The sequence below is a fragment of the Etheostoma cragini genome, chromosome 6 (assembly GCF_013103735.1).
Source record: "Etheostoma cragini isolate CJK2018 chromosome 6, CSU_Ecrag_1.0, whole genome shotgun sequence".
Lineage (NCBI taxonomy): Eukaryota > Metazoa > Chordata > Actinopteri > Perciformes > Percidae > Etheostoma > Etheostoma cragini.
Window position 1 is genome coordinate 27,315,058 of NC_048412.1, and position 16,049 is coordinate 27,331,106.

General features: G+C 42.4%; 1 protein-coding gene across 1 annotated transcript in view; it reads left to right on the top strand.

The window, feature by feature from the left end:
* bmper (BMP binding endothelial regulator) overlaps positions 1-15,177 on the top strand; it is a 32,181-nt gene extending 17,004 nt beyond the window's left edge. Inside the window, exons 3-15 of the mRNA XM_034873622.1 lie at positions 1,566-1,665; positions 3,993-4,075; positions 4,908-4,998; positions 5,582-5,664; positions 6,314-6,413; positions 7,059-7,168; positions 7,298-7,432; positions 8,669-8,773; positions 12,217-12,262; positions 13,009-13,172; positions 13,289-13,490; positions 14,000-14,342; positions 15,039-15,177. Of these exons, the coding sequence (XP_034729513.1) occupies positions 1,566-1,665; positions 3,993-4,075; positions 4,908-4,998; positions 5,582-5,664; positions 6,314-6,413; positions 7,059-7,168; positions 7,298-7,432; positions 8,669-8,773; positions 12,217-12,262; positions 13,009-13,172; positions 13,289-13,490; positions 14,000-14,342; positions 15,039-15,177 (1,701 nt within the window). The remainder of the gene's footprint in view (positions 1-1,565; positions 1,666-3,992; positions 4,076-4,907; positions 4,999-5,581; positions 5,665-6,313; positions 6,414-7,058; positions 7,169-7,297; positions 7,433-8,668; positions 8,774-12,216; positions 12,263-13,008; positions 13,173-13,288; positions 13,491-13,999; positions 14,343-15,038) is intronic.
* Positions 15,178-16,049: the final 872 nt, after the last annotated feature.

Sequence of the window (16,049 nt, forward strand, 5' to 3'; positions counted from 1 at the left end):
TATTGTCTGTAAAGCGTCCTTGAGTGTTAGAAAGGCGCTGTTAAATAAAATGTATTATTATTATTATTATTATTATCTAATACGGTTGGACAAATCACATATTGACTGGGACAGAGGGCCTCACATAACATAAAAAAACAGCCATTATAAAATCAGCATATGGCTCTATATAACCTCTCCCACTGTACTGCCAGATTGACCTTTTCTTGTATTTAGATGGAAAGTTTCCTGTAGATCTCTGGATGAAGCTGAATGTGCAAAAGGAGATTTTGCACTTTTCCGCTTCCCTTTATCTAATTTCTCTTCCCTTCAGCTTATTTCACTTTCTATTTTTTCCCCTCTCTCCATCATGGTGTCTCCCTCCCTCCTCCTTTGTCATGACATCATCTGTCCTCAGTGTGGTTTAGGTTTAGTTGGAGCGCTGCTGCTATATTAAACCACTCCGATTTTTATTTTCCGCCCTCTTTTGATCCGTCCTCGTTAGAGCCGCCTGCCGCGGTGCCACGGGGCCATGACGGGGACCCGCCAGCCTCCACTTTATAAACCCTCACAGTGTGTAAAATAAAGCACACACACACACACACATCATGTGGATAAAACCAGCAATAAAAGCTTGGTGTGAAAGTGGAGCGGATTAAGCAAGTGCAGTCCCACGGTGCAGTTAGTGCCGGTGACGGAGACAGCGTGCAGAGTTTCTAAAGGTGACCGGAGGATTGTTGAGTTGGTGTGAAAATTCACAGCTAATCTGTGAAGATTGAGTCACCTTTTACTGTAGAAACAAGCTGCAAACTTCTAAACATCTGTGATAGCAGAGCACAGAGGTGAAAGCATTGTCATGAACACATTTAAAGTCCAATTTTGGTTATTTTTAGCTAGTGGAGGTGCTGTAGGGATGACAATGTCACCCAAATATTTAATGGATTGCCATGACATTTTATAAATATATTAAAGCCTGGAGGATGAACTGTAATAACTTTCTAACTTTTAATTTTGTGCCGCCGTCAAGTCAAATTATGTAATCCATCCAATACTTTTATTTTTGGTACTCTGTACAGTTCATGACGGCTAAACTAAAACAAGACTTTTTTTTCACACACAAACAAAATTAATGAATAACGTAAAAGGTTTTCTGTGTTTTTTTCATATAGTATGTTTGACTTCCATTAATAAAAAGAGAAACCAAATGAAAAAAGTAAAGGAGTGTTATTAATAACCTGCCTTGCACTACCATTCACTCTGGACTTTACATCTGCACATACACGTACACATACACATCCTGAGCTCAACACATTCAGCCTTCCATCCTACTACTTTTGTATGTCAACATTTGTTTTTTAATATTAATAGTTTATTTCATATTAATGTTTAATATGGGTGTTTGTTTATGTATGCACCTTTCACCAAGGCAGAATCCACATAAGTGTGCTAATTACGCCAATGAAACCTTTTCTGATTCTGAAAAAGCCAATGGCATACGGTATGATGGAACACTTGCCAATTAACTCTCTCTCTCTCTCTCTCTCTCTCTCTCTCTCTCTCTCTCTCTCTTTCTCTCTGTGCTGCAGGAGGGGAAGGCAGACTGTAAACAGGAGAAATGTCCACTGGTCTCTGAGGACTGTGCTCTGGTGGTGAAGCAGACCGGAGCCTGCTGCGAGAGGTGTAAAGGTAAGACACGGACAGGTGGACAGACAGACAGACAGATGGACAGTTGGACAGGTGGACAGACGGACAGAGACAGTATGAGGATTGTGGAAACAAAAATCCTAGTATTCATGGTTAAAAGTTTCATTACCTGCACTGTCCTCTGATTCTCCTAACTGAGCTCAGAGGAGGAAATGAACCCTTTATGTAAGCGCTGAGTTCCTTTGGTTTCTTCAGCCATGACATTACAACCAGCAGTGATAATAGTTATTACCCAGGGATGGTTTATTATAGCACTACAGTACCTGCAGCTGCTCCGCACTAATGGGAGACTGTAATAACACACCGGTACAGAAACACAGAGATGCTAACCAGAGCCTCTCCAGTCACACACACACACACACACACACACACACACACACACACCCTTCAGGAACCATTTAATGTACAGTACCTAAGTGGGTCAGACCTAAATATGACCAGTGGGAGTAAAGCTGCATTATTTACCTCCCTCCCTCTTGCTCACACACACACACACACACACACACACACACACACACACACACACACACACACACACACACACACACAGCTGCAGTTTGTGGAGACAGTATGGCTGGTGAAAGGGGTTCACCGTTAGGTTTACAGACTGTAGAATAGTTACTTTTATGAGACAGAAACTTTTCCCTTTGCTTTACTCTCTCAGATCCTCATCCTCATCTCCTCACACAGGCTTTATTTACTGCTACACATGCAGGTTTTTATATTATCTCTACTTCTGAGAACCTTAAAGGTGCTCAAAACGACGTTGGGTCACGTTACTTCTTGTTGACGTTCGAAGTATTTTTAAACAAAACGAGACTACCTCCCTGCTCCTCATGCCGTCCCCTCCCTTCCCTGCTTCAGCGCACTAACCCCCCAACCCCAAACCCCACCGCCAACTCTTTCTTGCCTGTTATTGGCTGGAACACTGGTTGTGTATGTTTGGTAGTGCAGGTTGGCACAGGCTATTTTGTTGCCGTTTGTGGACCCCGGGCTGTCTACGGAGACGGCGTCTTTTCACAGTGTCTTCTGGGGACAGGCAGCCGGCGGATGGCGAGATGTTGGCTGTATGTGGCAAAAAATGGTGTCATCGCTTAGAGCACCTTGAACATGAACACTAGCCTAATAAAACTGACCCGTCTTAAACGGAACTGAGTCCCCTGTAAGGATTTGGTGTGATTTCTAAAAGGATCTTTGAAGGACTGAGACACACACACACACACACACACACACACACACACACACACACCTCGCTTTCTGCAGGGCGCGGCCCTTTTGTTTGTGGTTTTGGCGTTTTACGAGCCAGCACTTTGTTTTAAAAGGTGGAACAAACTCAACTCGGACATGGAAAGCCCCTCGTCTCTCTGACAACCCGTGTTAACTTTTCTATTGTGCGGTTGTCTTGTGGCCGCTCTGTCACCAAATTTAGGACCCCTCTGTGTCATTGCTTTGGAAAACTCCCCGACTCCAACATGTCATGTCACTGTTTTCCTAATTTTATGAAATCATACACACAGTTAAAGAGAATCACAGCCACACTGGATCACTTTATTAGGAGAAATTTACTTTAAAACAGCCTTAATTAACCAGTTTATGTCATTTAAGAGTATTGATGTGACCACAATATGACCACAAAAAAAGACTATTGAGTTATACTCTGCTTCAGAATGGCTACTAAAAGCCAGAAGACAGAAGAGGTGTCACATCCATCTGCATTGGCAATGACTGAGTGTGTGAACAGGATCGAGTCTCTGTGGGGTCTCCTGTCTGTCTTCCTCCACACTGACACACTATCACCGGGTTTGGTTCCCACTGAGGAAAGCAGATCAATGGTTATGATCCTGTTTCGCTGTTTGGAAAAGTTAAACATTGATCTGAGACCACTTACTGCAAATGGGACAAAATGAATAGGCTGTTGATTTAGTGCTGAGTGGACGAGTGGGTGTGGAGTCACTGGGTAGCTCCAGCTGTAGAGACTACAGCCTGACTCAAAGCTAGGGCTGGGTATCCCGAAAAAATGTAGATACTGGTACTTTTTTTTCGATATTCATTTTATAAAACCTCCTACCACGCGAGGCCTGTCTCTGTGTAACGCAGAGTTTTTCCTGCGTGTCTCTTCGTGTTACATTAGACAGCCAATCAGGAACAACATTAGATCTTGAGAGACAAGGACACGGTTTAAATTCTTTGGATTACAATTAATGAAAACAAAGAAAAGTAAATATTTAATATATGATGTACTCTCTCTCTCTCTCTCTCTCTCTCTCTCTCTTTCTCTCTATCTCTCTCTCTCTCTCCCCCCCTCTCAGGTTGCATGTTGGATGGCCAATCTTATAACAGCTCAGTATCCTGGACCAGCTCCACCAAACCCTGCATAACCAGACGCTGTCAGGTGTGTGTGTGTGTGTGTGTGTGTGTGTGTGTGTGTGTGTCGAAACCTTGGCCCTACATTAAGCTACATTATTAAGCTAAGCAATGTACACACAATGTAAGACACATTTTAGACACCTCAAACATCTAAATCAGTTTAAGTATACTCTATATATTTACTATATTTTCCCTACTTTACCTGTGCTTTCCCTGAAGCCATCAGACGTCTTCTGCCGCCACACACACACACACACACACACAGATAAACACACACAACCACACACGGTGGATACAGAAAAAAAAACGCAGATTAGATGTACAGGATGGACTAAATTGAGGACAGCTACATTGTTGACGGTGCAATTTAAGTCAAATAAGTACTTCATCAAACTATATGATTGTGTGTCCCAGCCCTGGATAACAAAGGACGTCTTTATGCTGGTTTATCAAGGCGGGCCCCCCTACCACAGCACATGATGATGGTGCAATGTCCACGAGTAGACTACCATGAATAGGACAGGATAGGATAATAGAGACACAGCAATTCCTGTTTTTCACCTTTATGAGGCAAAGAAAATGGCTGGGAAAAAGTGACAGTGCCGGGTGGATTTTTAAATCTGAACTATCCATTTAAGGGAAAGGTGAAGAGAGGGATATTGAAGCAGTAGTAGAGGTAAGAAACATTACAAATTTAAACAAAGGCATCAAGTGTGGAGGGAAATAGATGGAAGGAAGACAAGAATGGTTGGATATAAATCATGGAGGATGGACAGATTAAATACAAAACAACTGTCAAAAGAAAAGCCTATAAAATGTCCAAACTGAGATAATGATGTACCTGCTGGTTGTGACAGGAAGGTGTCGTCACAGAGGCGGATGTACAGTGTGTGGTCCACTGCAGGAACCCCAAGATCCACCCCAAGAAGTGCTGCCCCACCTGCCCCAGTGAGTACTGACTCAGTCTGAGTCCCACTGAGGTTTTTTGTGGGCCTCCATATTGTCAAATACACCTGTTTTACATAATCAAATGTCTAAAGGTTGTGTTTTTATTTTAAAATCTTTAAAAGCTTCTGGATTTCTAAGAAAATAAAAGACATAAATTCAATAAATTAAAGTCATTTTTCACCTCAAAATGTGCTAGTTTTGGTCTTCAGTCATTACTTTGTGTATCTAAGTATGTTTAGAGAACGTTAAGACATTTATCAAACTAGAGGAATTTCAAATAACACAGACACAGAGATTTTCAAATGTTTGAAAAATAAAATATAAAAAAACTACAGAAAGAAATTAAATGTTTGCATTTACTATCTTTTGTGCATTGGCATCAGTAAAAACCAGTTGATCTCATTTTTTAAACTGCTCTATATACTGAATACGAGCCTGAAGGGCAGTGATGATTCAGTTGTGAGAGTGAGAGTGTGAGTGAAAGTCTGAGTGTGAGTGAGAGTGTGAGTGGAGGCAAACTAAATGAAACTAGAAAGCGAGTGATGTGTTTAAAACGTTGTGTGTGTAACTTCTGCTCCTGCAGGTTGTATCTTTGAGGGTCGCCTGTACAAAGAGAAGGAGGAGTTCAGTCCTGAGGGCAAACCCTGCATCAAGTGCACCTGTACTGTGAGTACATACACACACACACACACACACACACACACACACACACACGCTCACAGTCTAACCTGCAATCCTCCTGGGAGTAACAAACTTTTGGCTGGAACAACATCCTCTTTTTATTTTTTTTCCCTCCCAACCCTCATTAGACAAACAAACCCTACAGGTACGTCCATAAACACTTTACAGCATGGATGTGTTAGTTGGGGCAACCTGAAGGCTTGTTAACACACACACACACACACACACACACACACACACATGTAAATTGTGTTATATTGTGATTTCCTGTTCTGTTTCTCAGAAGAAGAAACAACAGTATTCATATAGAAGAGGCTAGTATAAACTGCAGTATATTTCATTTTTAGTCTATGCGCATGAAACCGGTCGAAGTGACAACACTTTTGTTCTGAAGCTGATTATTGTAATTGTTTGTGGGCTTACATGCACACCAATACACAATAACAAAACGTGTTAATCTTGGATAATTAGTGAAGAAATGGTTTAGAAAAGATATAAAACACCTCAAACTATATTGCTATCAAGTATAATAGGCATGTACTTTTTCATTTTTATCAGTTGAATGCACAAAAGAATTCCTCTTAGTGTAGAAGTCAGATGTTGATTAAATTGTGGTTTATTGTTGTTGTTCCAGGGAGGGCGGACTCTCTGCATGAGGGAGGTGTGTCCTGTCCTTTCCTGCCCCGCCCACCTCAGCCACACCCCGTCTGGACAGTGTTGTCCCAGATGTCTCGGTAAAGACCAGTAGTTCCCTCTTTCTCGTGGTTCATGGCATGGTTGTAGTAGTTCATCGCATTCAATGAACCCTTGTGTTGTCTTCCCAGCGACCATGAACTTGTTGTCCTCCTGGAACAAAACTTTTTTGGGCTATTCATGGTCAATAAACACTCCCTATAGACACTATACCTAATTTTTAAGTGTAAAAATGCTATGAAATAGAATAAAACAGACAAAAATAAATGGAAGTAATAACTAATTTTACCTGCAAAGTGTGTTGCATTGGTTCCGTACAACGTACATGCATGCATCCATGTTATTTTGGGGCAATTTGATTGTATGGAACCCACATTCCTGATATAATGACAAATTTGAAAACAGGTCAAACTTGACCCGAGGCCAACACAAGGGTTAAGCTGCTGTGGTAATTGATTGAAATGAAAATTAACATTAAATAATAAACATTGTTTATTATTCTTTCACTTATGAGCAAGGTTGCATAAATCTCTTGCGTGCACCTGCAAGGGGGAACCCCAACTTTAAGCATGTGTACTTGAGCAAGCTAAATAACACCAAGAAGTCACCAAAATGAGTAATTATTGTGAGTTTTTGTGTGTCTCTGTTTCTTGTCTTTGACTGTCTCCTCCTCCTCCCCCCGTCAGGTCAGAGGAAAGTGTTCGATCTGTATTCAGGAAGCTGTTTGTTCCACAGCGAAGTTTACGAGAACGGCACGTGCTTCATACACGACAGCTGCACCACCTGCACCTGCAAGGTACCGGCCTGGAGGTCCTCCACCACCATCACAGCAACACATAGCCTACTATGCTCTTTTTATCTGAAGTTTATTCCATAACTACATTACATACAGCTGATCTTCTGTGTTTGTTTTTCTTCCTCCCAGGATTCCACGGTGGTGTGCAAGAAGCGGTGCTCTCGGCCTGGTAGTTGCCACGGCGACCAGTGCTGCGAGGAGTGTCTGTCCTACGTGAAGGTGGAGGAGGTGAAGTACTGCAGAGTCCGGAACAAGATCTACAGGGTGAGACAGCCGAGTGGAGACTGGAGGGATGGAGGGAGGGACGGGTGAAGAATGGAGAGATGCATGGCTGGATGAATGAATGAATGATGGACATATAGATATAGGGACATATGGAAAGATGAAGGGAAAGACAATGGCTGGGTGGATGGACAGGCAGATGGAGAAATCTATAATGACTGGATGGATGGGTGATTTTAGATGAATGGATGATGGTAAATGGATTGTTTTATGTATGTATGGATGGATGAGTTGACATACAGAATGGACAAAACGACGGATGGATGGATGAAGGATGGATGATGGTTGGATAATTGATAGATGGATGGATGGAAGGAAGGAAGATTGGATTGATGGTTGGATGGAAGGTTGGATGGATGGATGGAAGGAAGGAAGATTGGATTGATGGTTGGATGGAAGGTTGGATGGATGGATGGAAGGAAGGAAGGAAGATTGGATTGATGGTTGGATGGAAGGTTGGATGGAAGGTTGAATGGATGGATGGAAGGAAGGAACATTGGATTGATGGTTGGATAGATGGTTGGATAGATGGATGGAAGGTTGAATGGATGGATGGAAGGAAGGAAGATTGGATAGATGGTTGGATAGATGGATGGAAGGTTGGATGGATGGTGGTTTGTTGCTGCATGGATGGATGGATGATGGTTGGACAATTGAGAGATGGAAACATGGAAGGAAGGAACATTGGATTGATGGTTGGATGGAAGGTTGGATAGATGGATGGAAGGTTGAATGGATGGATGGAAGGAAGGAAGATTGGATTGATGGTTGGATGGAAGGTTGGATAGATGGATGGAAGGTTGAATGGATGGATGGAAGGAAGGAAGGAAGATTGGATTGATGGTTGGATGGAAGGTTGGATAGATGGTGGTTTGTTGCTGCATGGATGGATGGATGGTGGTTGGGTGATGGTTTAATAATGCATACACAGATGGGTGGATGGATGGATAATGGAAGATGGTTGGATGATGCATAGAAAGATAAATAGATGGATGCATGGAAGAGTGGAAGGATGGTGGATGGGTGACAGTTGAATGATGCATTGACAGATAGATGGTTGCTGTTGCATAGACGAGTAAATGTATGAAGGGTGGTGCAAAGATGGATGATGGATGGATGGATGGATGGATGGATGGATGGATGGAAGATGGTTGGGTCCATCTCTGTCTGGATGTACAGTATTCTGATCTTTGGCAACATGTGTCCTGTCTCCTGCAGGAAGGAGACATGTGGTCCGCAGTGAACTGCACTCTCTGTGCCTGTGTTAAAGGAAGCATCGAGTGTCGGCCCAAACAGTGTGTACCAATCACCAGCTGCCCCTCGGTGAGTGACAGGCCCACCAGGCCAATCAGCAGCTTACATCCCGTTTGCAGGATATACTGTATGTCACGGTCTCAGTTTGACCTACAACTTATCAACAGCCTCCAGCTCTGTTTCTGTCACTCCATTTTATCTGTTTTCCCTCTCTCTGTCTCATCTGTCTGACGCTTTACTGCCCACGACTAACTCCAATATTTTCACTTTACAAGCGTGACTCAAAACGACAACACTCCTTGATTTATACATTTACAGACTTATATTTTCCCTTTCCGTGTGCAATTCAGGTCAGTTCGGTGCTTGTTATTAAGACGATTTGACAGGTTTATGTGTCTGATTTATGATAGAAGTTAGATCCACTTTCCTGCAGGGGATCAGTGTCTCGCTCAAAGACACCCAGTCGCTGTTGAACCTGTCACGTTCCAGGGGATTTCTATAACAGCGAGGTTTCTCCTCTACAATAGAACGGTGCCCTTATAGCACATCGGTGATCTCACGAGCAGCTGAAGCGTGGCGTAAGCCGTCAAACGCTCTGGGAACTTCTGGCAGGAGTAAGGTCTGTGCTGCGTTCACCTGTCGCAGAGGTGTCTCGGGGTCATCTGTCGGCCGATGGGTGATGGAGTGGATTCCTCGCATACCACCGGCTGCTGGCGGTCACACAGCCAGAGCTGGTGTCAGCGTTGGTCCAAGTTCACACGCTTCCAGCGGTTCATACAAGCCCTCACCTGTCATTTATGGTCAGAGCAGCAGCTGCAGGGTGGTGGAGGTGGTCTGAGTGTGGTCTCCGGCAAAAAGTTATGGAAGTTTCACTCGCTACATGCTGTTGATTTAGTGTTTTCAGACTTTATTTCTGCCTCGGGTGTTTACTTTACTTCAGATTTTGACAAATGTTTCTCACATTTGGGGCGCATCATTTGGAAATAAGCCCTTAAAATATGTTTTTTTTTAACCAATGGCTGTTTAATTGCTAGGATTAGGGTTTTGGTGGCAATTAGGAATACACTTCATTTTTACAAACATGTGGCAGCTGTGCTTTTGTGAAGGGGGAGAACAGGATGACATGCGGATTGGTATGTTACATCTTAGAATTTAAACTATTTGCTTTTGTTAAAGGTCCCATATTGTGCTCATTATCTGGTTCATACTTCTATTTTGGGTTTCTACGAGAACATGTTTACATGCTGTTACACATTATTTGTCTCATATTGTCCGTCTAAATTTACCTGTATTCCCCCTCCGGGTCTTCCACACCAGCTCTTTCAATTCAATTCAATTCAATTCAATTTTATTTATAGTATCAATTCATAACAAGCGTTATCTCAAGACACTTTACAGATAGAGTAGGTCTAGATCACACTCCAGAATTTACAAATGTTTTATAATTAAAAAGACACAGAAGTCTCACTTTACAACTTCTTACATTTATTTACTATGTTCACTAGTACATTGCAAAATGGTTAAATTTGAGCTCACCATCACTTATAGCACCTTCAAAAATGACAGATTAAAATATTGATAAGGAACTTTATGTTTTTTACACTAAATTCTTATAGCATCATACCACCATATGGACACAAACCAGCAGCCTGTTACTGTATGGTTTGGGAAAGACTGTTGTGGTGGTTTAATATTTTGATTGATTTCTGATTCGTTGGGCGCACAAATACAAGCCTCCACTACTCCCCCACACTCTTTCCTGCACTGGCACTGACTGTGTACTTGACTTCTTCTGGCAAAAATTAAAAGGAATCTGCATTTAAACACATTTTATCCTGAGAAAAGAACGTTCTGATTGGTGTGTAGTGGTAACATTAGCTGGGTCATAACATGCAAACTGACGCACCTGTCCAAGTTAATATTAGTGGGACTCATCTCTCTCACAGAGGTCACCACAAACCACCTAAGCGCACACACACAGACACACACACACACACACACACACAGAGACTCCCATACCGTCATCCTGCGGTCAGCTGCAGGTCGGCAGTGTGTGCGTCTCTTTGGAGACAGTGTGTCTCCGAAAAGTCTTTTGTCTGTATGACGTTTGATTGACAGCAAAGAAGAGGTTCCCTATATTTAGGCCCCTGAAAAACTATCTGTGTGTGTGTGTGTTTCAGAGGGAGAGAGAAAGCGAGTGTGTGTGTGCTTGTGTGTGTCCAGTTTGTCAAAAGGCAGCCCTCTTCAAAGAGAAAGATTGCCCTTTGTGCAGAGGTTAGGACTCTGAAGTTTGTATTGAGTGTACAGAGAACGTCTGAATGTGATGACAGACGAGTTGTGTGTGTGTGTGTGTGTGTGTGTGTGTGTGTGTGTGTGTGTGTGTGTGTGTGTGTGTGTGTGTGTGTGTGTGTGTGTGTGTGTGTGTGTGTGTGTGTGTGTGTGGGTGTGAGAAAGAGAGACAGAAAAAAAGAGTGTGCGTTTGCACGAATGAAGGGCTTCCCTGAGGCAACAAAAACTAAGTGTGTGAAAGAGTCCTCTGATCTGCACTTTGGATGGAAGTTGAAACACACACACCACACACACACACACACACACACACACACACACACACAGAGTTTCCTGTTACCCAGATGGAGTTCACCGGTTGAAGTTGGAGTATCTGTGTCTTTGCGGTCGTCCTGGTTTGACTGTGAACTTGTCAAAAATGCTTTTCTTCCATTTCTATCTTTCATTTCATTTCTCTTCCATGTGTTTGAACGACTGCATGAAAACAGAACTGCTACCTTTGTTCCCTCTGCCAACAAACAAGTTGTGTTAGTATAACTGTTTTATTACCAGGATGTCTCCAGGAATCTGGTAGATCTTTGGTGGACAGCAACCAGATTTAGTTTAAGCTCATAACTGTCATTTTGAATCCTTGTATTTATTTGTTGCTGGAATACTTCGGAAAAGTGTGTTTCATTTCACATCACATGCTATTTCCGCCAGTAAATCGAACCGAAGAATGAAAAACAATGAGTGCAGTGTAAAGCTTTGTAAGTTGTTAAGCTTTGAGGTAGATTTGCAAGCGACTTTGAGTCTTTGTTCTCCTGCTAGCAGTGTGTGATCTTAGTATCTTTATTGTTCTCAGTTAATTCACTTGAGCTGTTATCTTCCCAGTTTCTCTCCCTCCATCGTTCCTTTGGTTTAAATCCTAATTCAACACACGTAAGTGTGTGTAGCTGCTGCAAAACTACTGTTAATGTGACTGTAATCAGATTCAGATGGGAAATGATCTGTAATATATATATTAGTATATGATATGCATCTTCCTTTTACATGCTGATGTCTCTTTAGAGTGTTACCAAATATCCCAGTGAGCAAAAGTCTTGTGATGTAGTCCATATCGTATTATAAATACGTTTGTTCAGATCTTTTCCATCTGTTCTCCCTGGGATGTGTCTCTCTACCTTTTGAATGTGTCGAATCCCCCTGAGAGTCTCTAACGCTGCGTGTCTGCCTCGTCCCTTTAGAACAAGATCTTGAACAGGACTGGCTGCTGTCCAGTCTGCACTGAAAGTGAGTAAGTCCAAAACCTCCAGCTTCCTCTTTCCCAGAGTATTCACTCATCCTTGAATTATCAAAGACTTTAAATATCTTCAATATATTCATCCAAGTCTGTTTGTAGTAAAACATTGTGTTTTAATGCAGCTGTTAAATGAGATGTTGATTATTTGTAATGAGTGGTATTTAGTAAGAAAATCAAAGTAAAATATTTGTCGTCCTTCTTAAAGGCAAAGAAAACAAAAAGTCAACCTCTTTCTTCTGCTGAGCGTTTCCCATGAACTTCAGTTCAGACTGTGGTTTGCTCCGGGTCATTTTACTTTGGTTTTTTGGCTGCGACCTGTAGCAAAAGTCAACAAAGATGGCTGGTCATGGACCATTTTTAGGACTACAAAGACTCCATGAACCTCACTTATTTATAATGTGGATTTTAGTTTAGTTTTTAAAGCTAGCGTTTTACACTACCACAGTTCCACTTCTGAGTGAGTCAGATAAATGTCTCATATTTGACCAGTTGTCATAAAATTATCTTTTTTCTGTTCGCTCTCAGACATTTATCCTTTTTTAATCGTTGCATTGTTGGTTGTCTCTTCCTCGGCCGACAGATTCATTCATTTTTAAATGTCCCATTGCTGGTATTTTAAGCCATCCAAGTTCAAACATCAGATCATTTTACCAGAACTTATTTCATTTTCTTTTGGTCATTTGTCTCTCCAATTTCTACATTTACTCCATCTTTGTTCCTCTCCGTCCGTCCGCAGAGCCGGGTGTTTGCACAGTGTTTGGCGACCCTCACTACAACACCTTCGACGGCAGGACCTTTAACTTTCAGGGAACCTGTCAGTACGTACTGACACGCGACTGTGGCAGCGTTCCCTCTGGAGGACTGGGGAACAACATCAACAGCCCGGGCTCCAGCTTCATGGTACGGCCCGGAATGAAACTGAAAAAAAACCTAAAGTATCCCAAATCTACTTCCATTTAATTCCGCAAATTAAAGCATTAAAACTTGACCTGTATTTTCCGTTTTTTTCCCCCTAGGTGTTGGTGAGGAACGATGCCCGGCGGACTCGCTCCTTCTCCTGGACTCAGTCTGTTGAGGTGAGACTGGGAGGCTTGATCCTCGGCCTCCACCAGCACCTGACGGTCCGGAGGAACGGCACCCGCATCGCCCTGCCCTACCACGGACCCGGGGTGCACATCGACTTGGACGGATACCTGCTCAAACTCACCACCATCGCAGGTCAGCAAACAGCACTCATTAAACACACAAAATGCCCCTACATCTGTTAGGCGTGTGGGAAAACAGGTATTGTCTATATGTGTCAAACTCACGGTCCGTGGGTCAAATGTGGGTCCTCGCAAATTTGGATTCGGCCCAAATATCAGTCATTTAGGTTTAAGTTCACAATACATTTTGGTCCGTCAAACCAAAAAGAAAGAAACAGTTTTCAGACTTCAATTACAGGACACTCAAAACAGAATTCGTCAGATTTCCCGACTTTGAGACTCAGAAATTCCCAAACAACCAGTGAGTTTGCATATTCCGGCATGTTTTTCTTGATTTAATTTAACTTCCTGTTGGGAGGAGTCAATTAAATTCCAATTCCAATTCATGAATTGAATGGAGGTCAATTCTGAAATTCTCAATTTTGCACAAGCCTGTTTGTCTCTTAGTCAAACTTGAGTTTCACAGCCCTGGTCTAAAGGAATTAGCAACATTAAGCCGTGTCTTCCTGCCTCCACCTCCAGGTCTGGAAATCACGTGGGACGGGGACAGCTTTGTGGAGGTTGTGGCTGCCCCCCACCTGCGCGGACGCCTCTGCGGCCTCTGCGGCAACTACAACGGCCACAAGCGTGATGACACCATGGGAGGCGACGGCCAGTTCAAGTTCGACGTGGACGAGTTTGCCGAATCGTGGCGAGTGGAGGGAAACGAGCTATGCTCACAGCAGCACCCGCCTCGCCGGCCGACCTCCTTCCTGTGCCCCGGCAGCGTCAAAGTCAAGTTCCGCGCCCACCGGGAGTGCCAGAAGATAAAGTCGTGGGAGTTTCAGAAGTGCCACCGTGTGGTGGACTTCGCCCCTTTCTACAGGTCAGAGGACTGAATGTGCTGTCAAAATGCAAATAAATGTTATTTGTTTTTTAAATCTGAAGAATATTTAATACCAAAATATGACATAACAACCCACCCATGTCCAATAAAGTAGGCTCAGCTTTTTGGCCCCAGAATCCCAATCCGATTTTTTTTAAATATTGAATATCTGCCGATACCGAGTCCCAATCTGATATTTGTATTTGTATTAGATGACAGAACTGCACACCATTTTTTTGTTTATAAAAATAACTATAAGTAAACGAAATAACTAAAACATGTCTTCAGATTAAAGCTATAACGCGTAATAATGACAAAAAACACATTTCCGTCCACTTGACACATGCCTTCCGTAATTGCGCACCACCACCACCCCTCCTCCAAGCAGTTGCTAGTAGCCAAGGAGGATTTAAAAAAAACATGATGGATTTGGCAATGGCTTGAGGGGAACGGAAGTTCATTGATATAAAAAAGTTACGCGAGAAAAAAGTTATACATTTAACTTTGTGCAGCTAGCATTTTCTGTAAAACTCACATATAAAATCTACTTTTACTAAGAATAATGTTGAATTTACTGACGTAAATAATTGTAGTAGGGTAACCCGGCTGACGGCTCCCCGATCAGTTTTAAAAAATCTGCTCCAATTGGGACAATCCTATAATAAAGTACATTGTATATCGCCCTGCTCCCCGTAGGTCGTGTGTGACGGACATGTGTGAGTGTCCGGTCCATAAAAACTGCTACTGTGAGTCCTTCATCGCCTACAGCCGAGCCTGTGAGAGGGAGGGCGTGCCCGTCCTCTGGAAGGCCGACACCGCCTGCATGGGTGAGTGACCCAATCATAATCTCACACAGTGGTGTAGTACCCACTAAGAAATCTCTAGGATTTTAATATACCCACTTAAAAATACGCAAGGATATGCAACGGCGTATACAGAACTTTCACTTCAGATATTTGTATTCAGAAATATAGGGTCCGTTAATGTGACCCAACTAACACAGCAGAACATGAAGAGAGCTAGTATCCTCCTCTGACCGCACGTTTTAGACAAATAAAAGTAGCCTATTTTATTTTGTCCTTTTATGATCCAGGCTTAGGTTCCTGATGTGAAAGCCCCCTTACTGCTTTATGCGTATTCCATTATGTATTTGATATTTTTGTAATGTTATCTGTCCTTCTCAAAGGATGAATACAGGTATTCCCACCCTAAGATGGTGCCCAAATGTGTATCAGAATGCAAGAAATTAAGTCTTTGATGCTTGAAATAACACACAGTCCCCACACTTTGATTCCCCCCCAAGTATATCTACCTACACGCACATTTGCACATACATATACACATTTTTTCTTTTCCATCTATCTAAGTAATAACCCATCCAAACCAGACATACCATAATAGTATATAAGCCCAAGAACAGGCAGTACACAATACAATCAACTCGAGTCCTCTTTGTATTTATTCAATATACTCATTTTAAATAGTCCCTTACAATTGCTCATTGTTGTACATAATTTTATCTTTTCACTGCAGCTGTTCCACAAATGAACTCTTTTGTGAAGTTTTTAAAATTCCCCTTACATGATGTTTGTTCTGTTTCATTTGAAAGAACCCCTGGATACTGTCCGATTAATTGATTATTTCCTTTGTATACGATGTGTGCAGTTTTAAAGTCAGCAATATCTTTGAGTTTTAGTACTTTAAGTA